At 36.1% G+C, this 15672-nt stretch overlaps 2 protein-coding genes across 7 annotated transcripts in view; one reads left to right on the plus strand and one right to left on the minus strand.

Annotated features, from left to right (window-relative positions):
• LOC128887553 (transcription factor AP-2-epsilon) overlaps positions 1 to 7047 on the plus strand; it is a 74996-nt gene extending 67949 nt beyond the window's left edge. For all 4 annotated transcript variants that reach the window (XM_054143566.1, XM_054143567.1, XM_054143568.1 and 1 more), the window contains exons 7-9: positions 1149 to 1290; positions 1634 to 1805; positions 1979 to 7047. In XM_054143566.1, the coding sequence (XP_053999541.1) occupies positions 1149 to 1290; positions 1634 to 1805; positions 1979 to 2116 (452 nt within the window). In that variant the 3' untranslated portion in view covers positions 2117 to 7047. The remainder of the gene's footprint in view (positions 1 to 1148; positions 1291 to 1633; positions 1806 to 1978) is intronic.
• A 942-nt stretch (positions 7048 to 7989) lies between these two features.
• Positions 7990 to 15539, minus strand: LOC128887561 (KH domain-containing, RNA-binding, signal transduction-associated protein 3-like). 3 transcript variants are annotated; one of them, XR_008460060.1, is made up of 9 exons: positions 15189 to 15539; positions 14207 to 14328; positions 14014 to 14130; positions 13580 to 13892; positions 13238 to 13352; positions 13026 to 13148; positions 12611 to 12687; positions 9299 to 9408; positions 7990 to 8582 (listed from the first exon to the last, which is right to left on the minus strand). XR_008460060.1 is itself a non-coding variant. In XM_054143587.1 (9 exons), the coding sequence occupies exons 1-9, from the start codon at positions 15391 to 15393 to the stop codon at positions 11313 to 11315; spliced, it is 1254 nt and encodes a 417-aa protein (XP_053999562.1). In that variant the 5' UTR covers positions 15394 to 15539; the 3' UTR covers positions 9943 to 11312. The 3 variants fall into 3 exon arrangements, 2 of the variants coding, with proteins under 2 accessions (XP_053999563.1, XP_053999562.1); XM_054143587.1 differs by lacking the exons at positions 7990 to 8582; positions 9299 to 9408 and adding exons at positions 9943 to 11397; positions 11502 to 11598; XM_054143588.1 differs by having other exon boundaries at positions 7990 to 9408.
• Between the last annotated feature and the right edge of the window lie 133 nt (positions 15540 to 15672).

A 15672-nucleotide genomic window follows, 5' to 3' on the forward strand; every position in this document is an offset into this window, starting at 1 on the left:
GAAACAACGCTTTCATAGTCGATCGGGACCTTAGACGTCCATGTAAATCCTTCTTTCTACTGTCGAATCAATTTTCTTGCGCGAAACGAGTGCAGTTGGTTCTCTGTGGCTCTCGTTATGGTAGAATTTATGTTGCACGCTATACGTACAGAGCATTGTACGTAGTGCAACCATAATCCAGCCCTTTCGCGCCACTGTCTCCACTTATCGAACATCCGAGAGTACAAGTACGATACTCGGGTCGATCGGCGTAATCGAAACGTTGAAAATGCATTCTTAGCCGAATGCAGGCAAGAGGAGGCCCGAAATCCACAATTATCGAGCGCATTACATACTTTTCCCGGCACGAGGAGGCGGAAACGGTAGAACGAGTCCACGAAATTGGATAATTCGTTAGGAGCAGGTGGCTGTGGGGCCTGTGTTCTCGATTTCGTAGGCGAAAACCCGGCAGGCCTGCGGGTGGTTTTGCACGGTTGTCGATAATAGCGCCCGCCGGGTCTGCTTCCATCTTGCACGAGACCCTGCTTGTAGGTACCTAATTACTTGCCATCATCGACGATGAGAATTGTACCGAAAGGGGAGAAACGGACCACGTGCTGAAGAGAAAGCACGTATGTTGTTTCATTATCGTAAATTAGTTCGTTCCTCTGGTTGAGGAACAGTCTTGAAACTGGCACGCGCGAAATGGGCTCAGAGAGATGTTTATATTCGTTGAATCAGTTTTAAAAAAAAATATCAGCTTATTGGAGATGATGAGACGAAACTTTTTTCATATTTACAGTTTATTCGTGAGACGCTTAGTTTTGAAAGTAAAAAATTGAAAAGTTTCGTTTTATCATTCCCTATAAGATGATATTTTTTCTTAAAAATCACACGTCCTAGAATTTCCAGCAAAAATCTTCGCGCAGTCGAAGGGTTAACGAAAAGTCCGGTCACCCATGTATGGACGACGCGGAGGTCAACGTATCAATAATTAATTTATAATGAAACTCTTTGGACCTCGACGTGGAAGGTTTTATCCAGTTCCGTTAACTCGTAGACCGTTTGCCCAAAAAAAAAAAAAAAAAAAAAAAAAAGAGTAATGCATAAATTTCCATACGGGTTACGTAATTCCATTCCTACACCGTTGTATTTTATTTCTTTTTCAGGAGAAGCCATTCACCTTGCCAGAGACTTCGGCTACGTTTGCGAAACCGAATTCCCTGCGAAACAAGTTGCCGAATACCTCAGTCGGCAGCATTGTGAACCGCAAGATTCCTACAGGAGAAAAGAACTTCTTCATGCCACCAAGTAAGAATTTATCTCCGCGCCGCGAACAATGGTGAAAGAAATTTATCGCGATGATCGGGATTGCATCGATTGATACGCATTAATGCTCAAACTCCCCAGCATTAACGAAACCGTTCCTTCTGAATTTATCGAACCGCGAATATATCGTCTCCGTGTCGAGAATGTTAGTTTAAGAGCGGTTTCAAAAGTTCAACAGAAATAGTGAAAATTAAAGGGCAAATGAAAGAATGCGGAACAATTACAGAAATTCTGATAGTAGCTTTAGATGTTCAGATGATTCGAGAACTCTGATTTAAATGAAATTTAATTTAATTAGAATTAATGTTGCTGTTCCTCGTTTCAGACAAATCACCAAAGAGCTGATGGATCTTCTGAATCAAGACAGATCACCACTTTGCAACACACGGCCACAACACATTCTCGATCCAAGCATACAGAGACATCTAACACATTTCTCTCTCATATCACACGGATTCGGAAGTCCTGCGATCGTAGCCGCTCTTACGGCAATACAGGTACTGTATTACCTTTCAATTAATTATACAAGTGCCACGGTTTTCTATCTCTTTTTGGCCATGGTACACCCAGAGGTCTAACTCCCTTGCTCTATGTATACTATGTATACTATCTCTATGGTTCTACCCTGTGACAGTGATCATGGTACTGAGTCCAACAATTTCAATTGCAGAAGTTCCTAAGCGAGTCCCTGAATCACCTCGAGAAGATGTACCCAGGCAACGGTAGCGGCGTGACAAGTAGTCAACAGTCGAGCCTCGACACGAACAAGAGCAAGGACGGCACGTTGATGAACGACATGAAGAAGTGACGCCCAGAGGACCCGCCTACCTCGAACGTGGTCACTTCGATCCGGCACTCCTGGCCGTACAACTGAGCTGTTCGTGGTCGTAACGGGCGCGCGAACAGCTTCCGGTGGACCACAGAAACGACACGTATGTCCGCGAAACCACGAGCGTTTGTATAATAATTGAGAAGCGCACTCATTCGACAGGAAGTTAAGAGGGTGTGCAACGGAAGCGTCGCGGATGTCCGTGTTCGCCGAGGTTGGCTGGTCGACGAGCGTTTTTTTTAGGTAAATCAATGAAACGAAGCCGCGTGAAGATGTGCAATCGCCCAAGTGATGGATCGATCGTGGAGATAGCGATCGTGGGTCCACGAGGATCCACGACGAAGATCCGTCTTGGCCCGGTGGGATGACACGGGACGACTTGATTTCCCCTTTGTTTAGAGAAGCAACTCGGGGCGCACCATCGAGGACGCTTCGATGCCCCTGATCGCGTACTCATCGACGAACGTGCGTACTCGCGTAACGAAATAGGAATAACTTTTGTTCTTTCACTGCCTGTTCGTTCGAAACGCAACCGTGCTGATTCCGAAGGAACGTATCGATCGATTCGACGGGATCGTCGCGACGGACTCGCGAGACAGGTCTGGGGACTGTGTTAGTATTGGTGAACGCTGGTGGGAGTTTGAATGTTCTTCGAAGCTTGGGTATTTGGATATCGTACGCACTGATCGAGAATCTATTGGGTCATTTCATATGTTCATACATAGAAATATTAACATTTTGACAATGATGTTCGATTGCCTGCACGGTATTTGTTTAAAAAGATCACTGCATACCAAGGTTTTCTTTACGAACGTGAACAAACAAAATTCTACATGAAAGAAAACACGAGCGAAATGCACCCCCATCTTCGATACGATGTATATGATTCGCTTCTTCTCGAAATAAATTCAGCGATAATGCTTCCCAGTAATTCTCAACTAAAATTATTCGAGTTTCCCCAAGCCTGGCTCGCGTTTCGTCGCCACTGTTCGAAGCTTCGAAGCTTCGTCGAGTCTTCCCTCCCCTAAGTTCACGTGCATGCTCACGAAATCCGTATTCGATCAGAGGATATATCCGTGCGTGTACGATTGTTTGTGATAGGAATAGTGATAGTCGAAACGTTTGTGCAATTGTTACGGTTAATGCTTGGAATTATAGCCCTGTGTTCCGAACCTTGCAGTACAGTAACAGAATCACAGTCGAAACGGGAACATTCGTGTCGGTTCGTTCGAGGATGAACAGAAGAATCTCGCATACTCGAACGCGACGAGCGTTTTACATGCACAATAGGAGCTAGGAGTTCATTGCCAGTTCGGCGCTACGAGTGTATCATAAAAACAAAATTGTATATCGCGGAGAGCTGAACTGGTTAGAAGTTTTTCAGTCGTTCGTATCCTTGCAGCTCGCGAATCGATCGATAATTGGAGAATACATACGTAAACGTATAAACACACATGCACGCGTACGCGCAGAGTACGACGAAGAAGAAACAATTTACAACAGGCTTATTTCACCGTATAATTTTTGGGTCGACTATTTACATTGCTCAAGCATCGTTATTCTTTGCTCATTACCGAGCGTCCGACATACGCGCAGTATCGATTATGATGCCGTTACGTAAGCATTAATATTGTCAGCATAACGTTATGTATCGCTCTCTGTGCCGCGCTACAACTTATAATTTAGCGACTACGAATGTGAACCACTCGTTAAACGTTTAACGGGCTATTTTTCTTGGCTGATCGAGTCCATTACGTTGGAACAACCCGACTCCCATTTACATGGAAACATTCAGTATGCAACGGCCGTTGAATATTCATGGCGTCGCTGTCTTTGAAGTTACACATTTCCTTGTAAACACATTTGTGAACACACGTTTAGCGTGAACGTTTTCATCGAGTTTCTTAATAATTCGTCTTTCTCGTTTGTTCGTCATTCGAATCCGCGATTACCGTTGCCATTGCACAGTGTTTTTGGGGTGTACACGAACCACCTACTGCGGTTTATCTCTCGAGTGCAAATGATTAATTTATTATAGAAACGTTATCTATCGCGAGGTTTCGTTAAAATCAACCTATGGACACGAATAGCCGAATCATCGACATTGCAGTTGTCTATTCGTTGCAGTTTCCCGACGATCGATTACTCAAGCTCGGCATTACGCTGATTTTCCAATGATTTTGTACAGTCGACTAGAATTAATGATACGAAATACAGCTTTCTATACACGTATTAAGAGACACTTTATTCCACGCAAACTTTTGATGTTCACGATTCATCTGCATAATAAGGCATTGCATTATTTCGTCGAGTGTGTATTTAAAAGTGTGCAGGTTGTCAAACTTGTCGTTCGAAGAGACGAGGTTTCGTTTTGGGAATTCTGATGCATGGGGTATTTTAGAATTTTGGAAAGATACAAGAGCTTTACGAGAATTGGAGAAAGAATTTAATGAATAAAAATTGATGGAACAGAAAGCATTTATTATTCTCGATACGATACGATACATATAACAGTAAACAGAGCTTAACAAATAATAATGGGGATATCTTGGAACATGGTTTACGTTTAATAACTTTTGAGTTCGTCTTATGAATTCTGAAGCACCCCTTATAAAAAATCATACAAAATTGTCTCTTTTTAAAATGTGTACTAATGCGCTTGAAAACATTGTTTTAAAAAAGTTGAGCTTTGTTTCGAATCTTCTTTTGTTTTCGAATGTTATCAAACTGGCTCAATAACACACCAATTTGCAAACAATTCAATGCTTTATTATGTGTTTTATGTACTTCGTATTCTCGTCAACTAATAACGTATCTTTCATAGATTTATAGCTGCCAAATATGTCCTGCGATAAATTCAGCGCGATACGTCGACGCAAAGGACAGATCGGATAAACAACAATTGCGTTTTCAAAAGACCCGTAGACAGTGTCGAACACAGACTATCGTTTGGTAACCGACGTCAGCGATAGGCAAATTCATATCTAGATAAAGAAATTTGAATTTCGAAATTCATTTTTAAAAATTGATACGAATTGAGAAATTTATAGAGAATGGAGTATGGATCGGTTTAGCTTTCGAGGGGCCCAACAGTCGAGCGATTAATCGCAGCGAGACTATATTTTCCTCCTTATTGAAAGCTTCTTCGCGATTTTCGTTTTCGTAACGAAGAACGGGACAAGGTTTAAGCGCGTTTACTGATCGTCGGTGTCGACCAGAGGTGGGCAAAGTGGTTATTTAGATAGAAATTTCAAAGATGAACAACTTTTAATCCATGATTTGTTCAATGGAAATTTAATTATAAGTGCAATTTCAATCTGGATACCAAAACTTTTATTTCTGAATTTTCTATTCTCCAAATTGAATTTGCTTCTCTAACAAAAAAAAAAAAAAGAAACCAAAACCAAGTAAAAATGAAGTTCCCATAATCAATAACAATTCGATTCACAAACTGAAATTTCGCGCTAGATATTGGTAGAATCATACACGAACAACATTTCAACGGTGTTTATGTTCAAATGAAACCACAGAAATAGTTTCTTTTTTTATATATATAAAAATGTAAATTCTCTCCCATCTCTGGTGTCGACGAGTCTCGAGGAAGCCCAAGGAACATATCCGAGGATCACTCATCGTGCCAATGCGAAAGTTGCCATTTGAGATGTGCCAATTAAACAAATATCGAGTTAGAAACGTAAGAAGCGAGCGACCGGGAGCCGTGTATCGACGAAACGCGATCGAGCGAGCACCGGAAGTTGCGTTAGAGTTTTAAGGTACGAGAGAACGTGGACGAGAATCGAAGCCGGAAGAAAGAGAAAAGAAAAGAAAAGAAAAAAAGGGAAAAGAAACGTCTCCGACCGAAACGCGTATATCGAATGCTCGGTCCATCCCGTTCTGAACGGATAGGACACTGGAAAAAAGGGAAAAGAGCGGAGCGAAAGCATGAGAAATTGCGTTGAAGTACAATACCAGGTGAACCTGAGACATATCTAACTTTGTAATTAAATCTTAGGCGTATATGTAAATGTAAGATTAAGAAACCTGATCGAACGTCTCGCGTTCCCCCGGGGATATTATGTACAGAGTATTTGAATCTTTCTTGTGATATAATCGTACATATTACTAAGATATAAACCGATAACACGGGCAAAACGAAAAAAAAATTTACTATTATCATTCCATGTTTTTTCATAGAGGTGAGGTAATTTAGCGTGGTTGCAACGGGCGACCGGGAATCGCCGCTACGTTCTAATTAGAGATACACGATTTAACGAAGGTTCGAATACGCGGTCGCGTCGACAACGAATTTTACGTTCCCGACGAGATGGAACTGGAATTTTTTGACGACGACGTCGCGAGCGCTTATAATCCATAGATTCCGTCGACGAAACGAGGAGAGAGAAACGACGATAAACGAAAAGGCAGGGAACCCACCTTCGACCGAGTTTCGGACCAACGCCGGGATTAGTTAGGCAAGAAAAAACGAGAAAAAATGTTAGGCAACACACACACACACACACACACACACACACACACACACAAAGAAGAGAACGAGGAAAACCTTGAACCCCCCACCCCTATTTTCACTCACGACTACTTAGGCGAACTCGTTAGAACTAAGCTACCCCCCTCCCTCCTCCCACCCCAAACGTAAATTAATACTTATTTATAATCGTTAGGGCGGCCGTAGAAAGACGTTTTTCTACCAGAATTTCTGTGCCAACTGCAAAGAATGTTGTAGACAATTTTTGTTCCACGTTGAACCATCATTCTAATCTTGTAAGATACTCAGATATATCTTTATTAAATATATTTGAATTTCGTAGTATATTATATTCTGATATTGATTATACATTTCATTTTTGTATATTGGTGTGTGATAAATAAATAAGAATATTGTTTCTAAGCAATTTACAAACTTTAAAATGCGCGCACCCTTCGAACGATATTCCACGCTATTCGAATCATTCGTCGCGTTCGAAAATTTCTAAAATTCATGGAGATTTAATCTCCGTCGATTTTGATCGAATAGTTAGAAAAATTCAAGTCGATGATGAAACGAGTGTTCGTCAAAGGAATCACTAGTGTCAAAGTTGCAGTATTTGTCAGATTTTCGTATGATTTCAAAGGTATAGTAATTAAACTATCAGAGTTGAGTTAACAACTTAGAAGAAAAACATAGCTTAAACTCTATTCCCAAACTCTTTATATATAAACTTCTAATTTGTAATGAGTTTTCTGCAAACGTAAACAATTTGACTTAAAAAAGTATACCGTCAATAAGTTTCATTTATTCTGATGGCTTGGAATATTTTAGCAAACTGCTGAAGTATATAGAATTAAAATCACTGACATTTCCCAAATCCCATTTACTTCAATATGTTCCCAAACCTTTCCCAAAAATGCCTAATATTCTAATTGTAAGACATAATATTATTTTTTGCGCCCCTCCCTTAGATTATGTGGCGCTCTCTATGAGTCGTACCTTGAACTTTGAAGAACACTGATGTACCGATACAAGGTTTCTAATTTTCCTACTTTTACCGACTGTGGTAGTTAGATAGAACATGGTTCCCAGAGTTACCATTTTAAAACATAGATTGCGCTTCAAACCATTTTTCTCGCGGTCGGTATAACATTTACTTTTACGCGGCACTTTCACCATCGCCATTTTTCCAGCCCCTCAGCACTCCATCTGCTGGAGAAAGCTTGTACTTGTACTTCAAACCCTTACGCGGGACACTCAAAACCAGTAAAAGTATCTCGTAACAAAATCTATATAAATGAAATAAAAATGCTAAATTCTTCCTTCGATATTTTCTAGAAAGTAAAGGTTAAACATTCGGTCGATATGTATTTCCGATTTCTTTATTCTTCATTTAATTTCTTCCGTCATAAACGGTGATGCACATGTTAATATTACACTCATAAATAATCACTATAAAATCATAAAATGATATCTACATTCTTAGTTTTATAGAAATAGAATATACAATCATTTGCATTTCATTCGAAAACATGACCGGTTTAAATGACTCACGCATATCTAAGTAATCACAAAGACGGAAAAATCACTTCAACAAGATATTCGAATTATTATTAACTAGGCGGAGTAACGATTTCTGGACGACACAACCGAAAAAAGTCTAATGGATCTTCTAGAAACACTTAACAAACTAGTTTACGTACTACGAACTATTTTAACATTCAATATTAGCTTTTAAAAATTGACGATTCCACACAAATACACCGAATCAAGATTTAAGCGGTTGAATCATTTATGGCGTTGAAGTGATCGCTAAATTCGATGTTGAAATTTTAAAGACATTTAGAACACGCATATTATTAGTTTCCATTATACCGGTCACTGCTTAACAGTTAAATGATATTAGTTCTTCGTCGATTGGTGTAATCGTAATGTGCCAAAATCGGCACACTCCATTGCCTGAAAGAAAGTCTTACTATCTCATAGATTTTTTGCACATAACTAACAAAGAAAGCAGCTTCAGGTATTCACGCATGCAAAAAGCTTCGTCTTCCACTAGTCAAATTTTAGATCAAATTAATCATTTTCTTCCGTATGCAAATTTTGCACTCGTAATTAGAAAGCAAAGTTGCAAAATGAAGCACTTTAAAAGCTTCAATGAATTAAAGCTCTTAAGATTATTTTAGGCGTAGCGAAAGCCATTTACAAAGCGAGAAATTCTGAAATATCAGAAACTGTAAATTTTAATGTAAATGATTGCAATAAATACAGAAGCATCCCTTAATCTTATTTAATATAAAGCCTTTTTCGATTTAACTACGGACAATACTGACTGTGAACTAAATTCTTGCAATGTCAATTAATTTGCAAAACTAAAAGTAAATAACGTACAGTTAAACATTATTACACTGGATGTAAGTTATTAATAATGTTTCGATATAGTAATAAGATGAAAAGAACATATCTATGGTAAACCAAGATACTGTTGAAATTGTCAGCTATGATAAAACTAGAAACAACAGAATGTTACGAAGAGAAAAGGCTGTAATTAAATGGTATTTAATGGTAAAAGATAATATTACCAATTAAGTTTCGTCGAAGACCAAACGTAGATTTTTAAATGCACTTTTAAATATGAATATACAAATTATTGTATAGTAATCGAATATACTCACGTGATTTCAAGGCACTTCGAACTCCACTGATCAGAGAAACAGAAGGAGATTAAAATATTTCAATCCACGACAACGCGTTCCCACGCGTTTTTCCTTACGCTTCTATACACCTAAGAAGGATACACGAAAAAGATGTTAGAAGTAAATGTTTTGGAAGCTTGCAATAAAACTTGAATGAGAATTTTAAAAAATGCGTATTGGCACAGACAAATGTACTGTTTATCAATGTTAAATCACGCGTAATGTCAACTTTAATGTAAATTAAATACGCATGAGATCATTGTTTAAAAAATATAATAAACAGTGTTTTTAGTTTTCATCCTCGTCCTGTTGATGTAATTAAGATACATGCAAAGATATGACAAAAATTGATCGAAATTTATTATATTTTTCCAACAGTTTATCTTAATATTAATTAACATTTTGTGAATTTGTAAAACTTAAAAACATCAAATGCGTAAGTTTCTTTGTGATTAAGCTGATATTATTAACATATCGATAAACAGATGTTTTATAGATTGCTGAGAATATTAATGTTACTTATTAGATCTAAATATAATTCTTTATATTTTGTCCAGATTATAATGGTGTTGATTAATCAGGGTTTAAATTTAATTCGTTTCAAACGAAGCTTACAATAGCGCTATTATACTTCTCATTTATTTCAATTTATGAGAATTACATATGTAGGAGAAAACACATAGTTACTTTAGAGACAAGAAAATATTTACGCATAAATTATTTTATGATTTTTGTATACTTATACTCCATGATTATAAGGTTACAGATTTTTATAATGTTGTAACTACCATATCTTTACAACACACTACAGAAATCGTTGCTTCATATATTTTGTACATATAATTATGTACTTGATCGTTAACATGTATTTATGTTTTTTTTTTTTTTAGTTTTCGATAAATTGGTTTAATTATTTTTGCACGTAAATACTATACACATTATTATCAAACGAATTATACGGCAAAATTATCATAATCATAGATAACTTATTTTAATATTAATTTATATGTTCACTTTCCACTGAATATCATTTACAATATTTACTTTGTTCCATTTTAGACATGTAGTTCCATGCCTTTGTAACACACACGACTGTCCGAGCTATATATCTTTACAAATCAACGTTTAAGCTGCACGATATTAAAAGCGACGACTAAGTTTCCATAAAATATACAGTCAGTGTAATAAGTATTCGTACAGGAACCATTTATTTTAAATTAGTTGCTGTACGAATTCTTCTTACACTGACTGTATATGGAAATTAAGTTCTCCAATATATTTATACATTTTTCGTTGTACCATTTAGTACAGGTATAATTTTAAGATGTACTGGCAATTAGAAGAAATACTTAAGTACACATACAAAATGGAATAGTAAAAGAGGATACGAAATTCAATTTACAGAAAAATGTCACACAGCTACGACATTTTCAATCTAAATCGCGCTATAATACACGCTTATGTAACAATTTTACTTGTCTCATTCCACTGATCCTCTTGGTCCTCTAGCCTTCCATTCTGACATATTTGTCGGACAGGATTTAAAGGAGTGGGTCTATACTCTTTTTATAGAAAGTCAAAGAAAGGAATCAATAAAATTAAACCACGTTCTAGAGATGAATATCACACGATTGCTCGAGACACAAAACCATCGAAGCCGCTAGGACACTTGAATTACAGTTTTCATTGTATTATGATTGTATTTCAATGCATTTACCGACTACGAAAAAATGATCTAAAAAAACCATGTCAGCTTTATTATGTAGATCTGAAGATTCAGAATGAAAATAAACGAATAGACACGGAACACGCAACAGTCTTCAGTTTGAGAAGCACTGCAATAGAGTTTCTTACTCCATTGAAGATCAATCGAACTTAAAAGTTTTAGCGAGTTTTCTATTTACTCGTTTACTGCCGAAATACGATGAAAAGTTGTAATATTGCCTGCGTGCGTGTCGTTTACCGTGCTAGTTTCTTCCGTGTGGCCAATCGTTTAAAAACGGTCTCGGTCGTTTATAGCTTTTGGCATCACAGGCACCATAGGTCGTCGTGCGTGAGGAAGAGTCAACGGTTTAGGGCTATGAAATAAAATCAGAAACAAAATCTTTCTATCGCAGGCAATGCGAACATTTAAAAAAAAAATGTTACGAAAATTATAGGATGATTTTTTGTGGACTTTTACTTGGAAGGTCGTGAGTACGGAGCGTTGCGGTAGCGCGAACTTGAGCCCGATGTCGTTGTCGTCTTGTACGATTTCCAAGCGCGGCTCGATGATTCCTCTGCGAATTTCATGGAGTGAGTCATTTGCATTACTTCAATTCATTCAGAACATCACGGCGATATATTAATCGGGTGTTTCCTAACCATCTACGCGAAGCAAATGTTATGTTTGTTTTTCTTTCGTATTTTTGTCTTTATTTTTAACGTTTAAGAGAATTCTCTCGTAAATCGGCTGAAGAATTGCTCAGTTAGAATTTCAGATTGTTACGTAAAGCCATTAGTGACTATTTAGCATTCAATATTATAGATAGGATTTTTTAAATGTTCAATTCAACGCATGGAAAAAGGTAAGAGCGTGCAGGGTATCTGAATATTTCGAGTATTTCTAGGGAAATCAAGTTCAGATATCTACACACCCTTTGAAGAATATCCTAATGATTTTAAAAAGTTGATATAATATTTTCATTCCATTAATCTCGATGTTCTTATTTAGATATCTATTATTTTATGCGTGAAATATAAAGCGGTTAGGCGTTTATGCAAGTTTATCGAACAGTCAGTCCAATAAATGATTTAATTCTGAAAGATTTAACCGTGAATATAAAACTGTTGTAAACATTCCACAAATTCAAGAGCTAATTATTGCAGCTATTAGCCACCTTATTAATGTTTTTAAAATAATTAGGTACATTCTGATACATTTAAATGTTCCATTTAAAACTTTAAATATTAACGTTATTATACTAATTTTATTAAGTATTTCTAGCTCCACCAATATTTTATGTTATCAGATTCTTCACTAGTTTCAGTTCACTCCAAATCGTTAAATTATTTTTAAGAACAAAAGTTCAATGAATCTATGTATCATGTATTAAGATATTTAACTCGGTATAACTGTAAATACAATACAATAGGAATTGCGTAATTCTCTTTTAGTTTATTTTGTGTATATCACAAACATGATATGATGATTTATGTTTCCAAACATTAAACTTAATGATATGAATCAATTACGTGTTAAATTTGTTAGTCAAACAAAATGTTATTGCAACAATAATTTTAAAATGTTACCTGGATATTCGGATGTTTCATAGTACTCGTGGGAGGAATGTGGTGCGGCGTCGTCTTCGTACTCGTAAGTTGTATACCTCGGAGAAGGATATACATAATCTCTAAATGATGTATATAAAAGCACAAAATATTTGACGAAACCTATGTTACTCGAAATTCATATGTACCTTCTACGCACACTCTGAGAAAATACGACTTTTACGGATTCGGATACGGTTTCCAACGATCGACTATCCGAAAATGCTTAGTTTGCTTAGTTTATTACTTCGAATAATCCTCATTCTACTGTATAATTTATATTTTATACAAGGCACCATTTATGACAAGCATAAAAACGATTTCGATATTCTCGGAAATTTAATATCGGGGAAAATTTTAATAGAAACGTTTTGATGAAAATGCCAATTATACTTACCCTCCCGAACCTGATGTATAATGTCGGTCCCCATATCGGCTACTGCTACTCGACGACCCATGATAATCGTAATCGTGATGTGACCCAACGCGATTACTTGGTGGTGGGGTAGCAGTCTCATACCTATGAACAAAGCGACGTACGCAAATTTTACAATTTTACATCGTACTACTACAGGTACAATGACTCATCCCTCACTAGGTATAACTTACCCATAACTTTGATCCATAGCTACTCTTGCACGATCCAAAATAGAAAATACTTTACTTTTCCCTGATACAGGACGAGCGATCGGCCCTCGGTTCGAAGGTGGTGGCAGTATTGCCGCTAAAATAACAAGATTTAGGAATCGGCATGGTATGCCGCAAAATTACTTTTCTCGATCGCTCACTGTTTTAATCATTAAACAGTAACTAACGAAATGTTAATTGCTCTTCTCAAATTACTGGGCTACTTATAAGACACAAAGAATTTGCACTAGTTTTAATAAATAGTAACATATGCTGTAAAGAGAAAAGGAATCAGCAAATCAGATTAATTGAACGATTGCTAACCTCTCGAGGAACGTGGCATGGTGGGCCTTGCAGCAGGCCTTAATATTCCACCTCCAGCTGGAACACCTCTTACAGAAGGTCTTCTATCGTCGGGATTTACTGGATCATCTGCCATAGTCATCTCCATTTCTCTCATTTGTTCTTGTCGTATATTGTCATTATTATCGGGAATTAGATACTTCCGAACTTCAGCTAACGCAAACGCGATACGAGCATATGCCTCTGCTGGAGGTGCGAGAGCTGTTATTTCGACGTGAAGATCGTCCGAAAGGTGTGCATATTTTGGATCCAGGGACATGCGGCACTCTGCTTCCTATGTTGGAACAAATTATACATTATCAAGAGTTAAGAGAAGGACAATTTTCAAGATATTACGTACAAGTAAAAAAGATAATCATAAAATCCATAAAGAGAAATATTAAATTAAACTATACCTTTTGACGATCTTTCATTGATCCTCTTCCCAATACTGCCATCTTACACATTGTTTCTTCTTGCAAACGTTTCATGGAATTACCTTTTGGACCCAGTAATTTTCCAACGAAATTAAACTATGAAGAATTTCATAATATAATTATGTCTCTTACTATTAATATAAGCAATGTATCAATTGAAAAATATAATTACCTTAGGATGTTCTCGAACAGGCACCAATACTTTAACCGAAACACGGATTGGTTTCTCACGATAAATGTCCACATATTTTGGATCTCTTATTGGCTTTCCCATAGCCTGAGTTTTTTGAATTTCTATTAAACAAAGTAATACTTGATTCTATGCTATATAAATGCAATGCTGAATTAAGAAAAAAAGTCTTCTAAATTATTGAAAACAATTTAGTTTCATTATTTAATGGCAAAGGAACAGGAATTTATTTATTTAAAAATATTATTTCTTTCCATGGGGCAAAAATTAAGAAATATGTATTTTTTCTGCTGAATATATGTTTAAATAGTATTGGTAATATTTACAACAAATAACTTTACAAATAATATTTATCATAAAAGAAGATAATGTACACTGAACGTATAAGAAAAAAACATATTTATGACAAGTCCATACATACATTTCATAGGAATTATATTCTACAAATGGTTGCACACATATTATAACTAAACATATTAAGGACATATTTACAATATAAACACAAATTTAATATGTGTACCGTGTACATATGCATTAAAAAAATTTTCTGTTCATTTCAATATAAATATCTGTATGTTTTGTAAAATTCATCTATTAAAAAGATTATAAATAGTACAAAATAAGTATGACACATATTACAATAATATAATAACAATTATTTCATTTATAATGCCCTTGATATTTTATATTTTTAACTAATAATTTAATCGTAAAAAAGTGAGTGTCAAATTTTACCTACAGTGTTCATATACACGTCACTCTAACCTTAAATATCAATTCTTTAAAATCACTTTGCACAAACTATAAGCTGCGTGACATAATAAATTAAAACTCTGTTAATAATAAATTTAAAACATAACAAGAGGAATAAACACAAAAACATTGTGAAAAACGTTAATGTAAATATTAATAACAAGGAAGATGTGTTTAAAAAAAAAAGGCTAACAATAACAATAACACTTACCTTGATCGATTAATCTAGTTGCATTAGGCCATTTCTGAGAATCCAATTCAACTTTTTCTTGCAAAAGTTCACGGACATATTCCCCGGCTTTGTCAACTTGATGCTCCTTTTCATCACGATCTTTTTCAGATGATGCTCTTACCTTAGAATCAGTATTTTCTTCTCTTTGATATTTGTATTCACCGTTACTTGGTCTTTCAGTCATGATCAACACTGTTTTATTAGATACTTCAAAAAATATCTAAACGGGGAAGTAATAATCTTGTTAATCAGATAATTACGGACACTGGAAAATATCAGTCATGCACAACGCGTTTTCTGATTAAAGTTACAATGGCCGAAGTTGACTCTTCTACCTTCGGTTAAATTTAAGGCGTACTTACATGTACATTTTGTTTAGTATTCTATGGTTTTTATGATCGATTCATTACAAGATCAATGTTTTATTAACATAAAAAACATACTTAAAATATGATAATAACAA

Source organism: Hylaeus anthracinus, unplaced genomic scaffold (genome assembly GCF_026225885.1).
Source record: "Hylaeus anthracinus isolate JK02 unplaced genomic scaffold, UHH_iyHylAnth1.0_haploid 11989, whole genome shotgun sequence".
Taxonomy (NCBI): domain Eukaryota; kingdom Metazoa; phylum Arthropoda; class Insecta; order Hymenoptera; family Colletidae; genus Hylaeus; species Hylaeus anthracinus.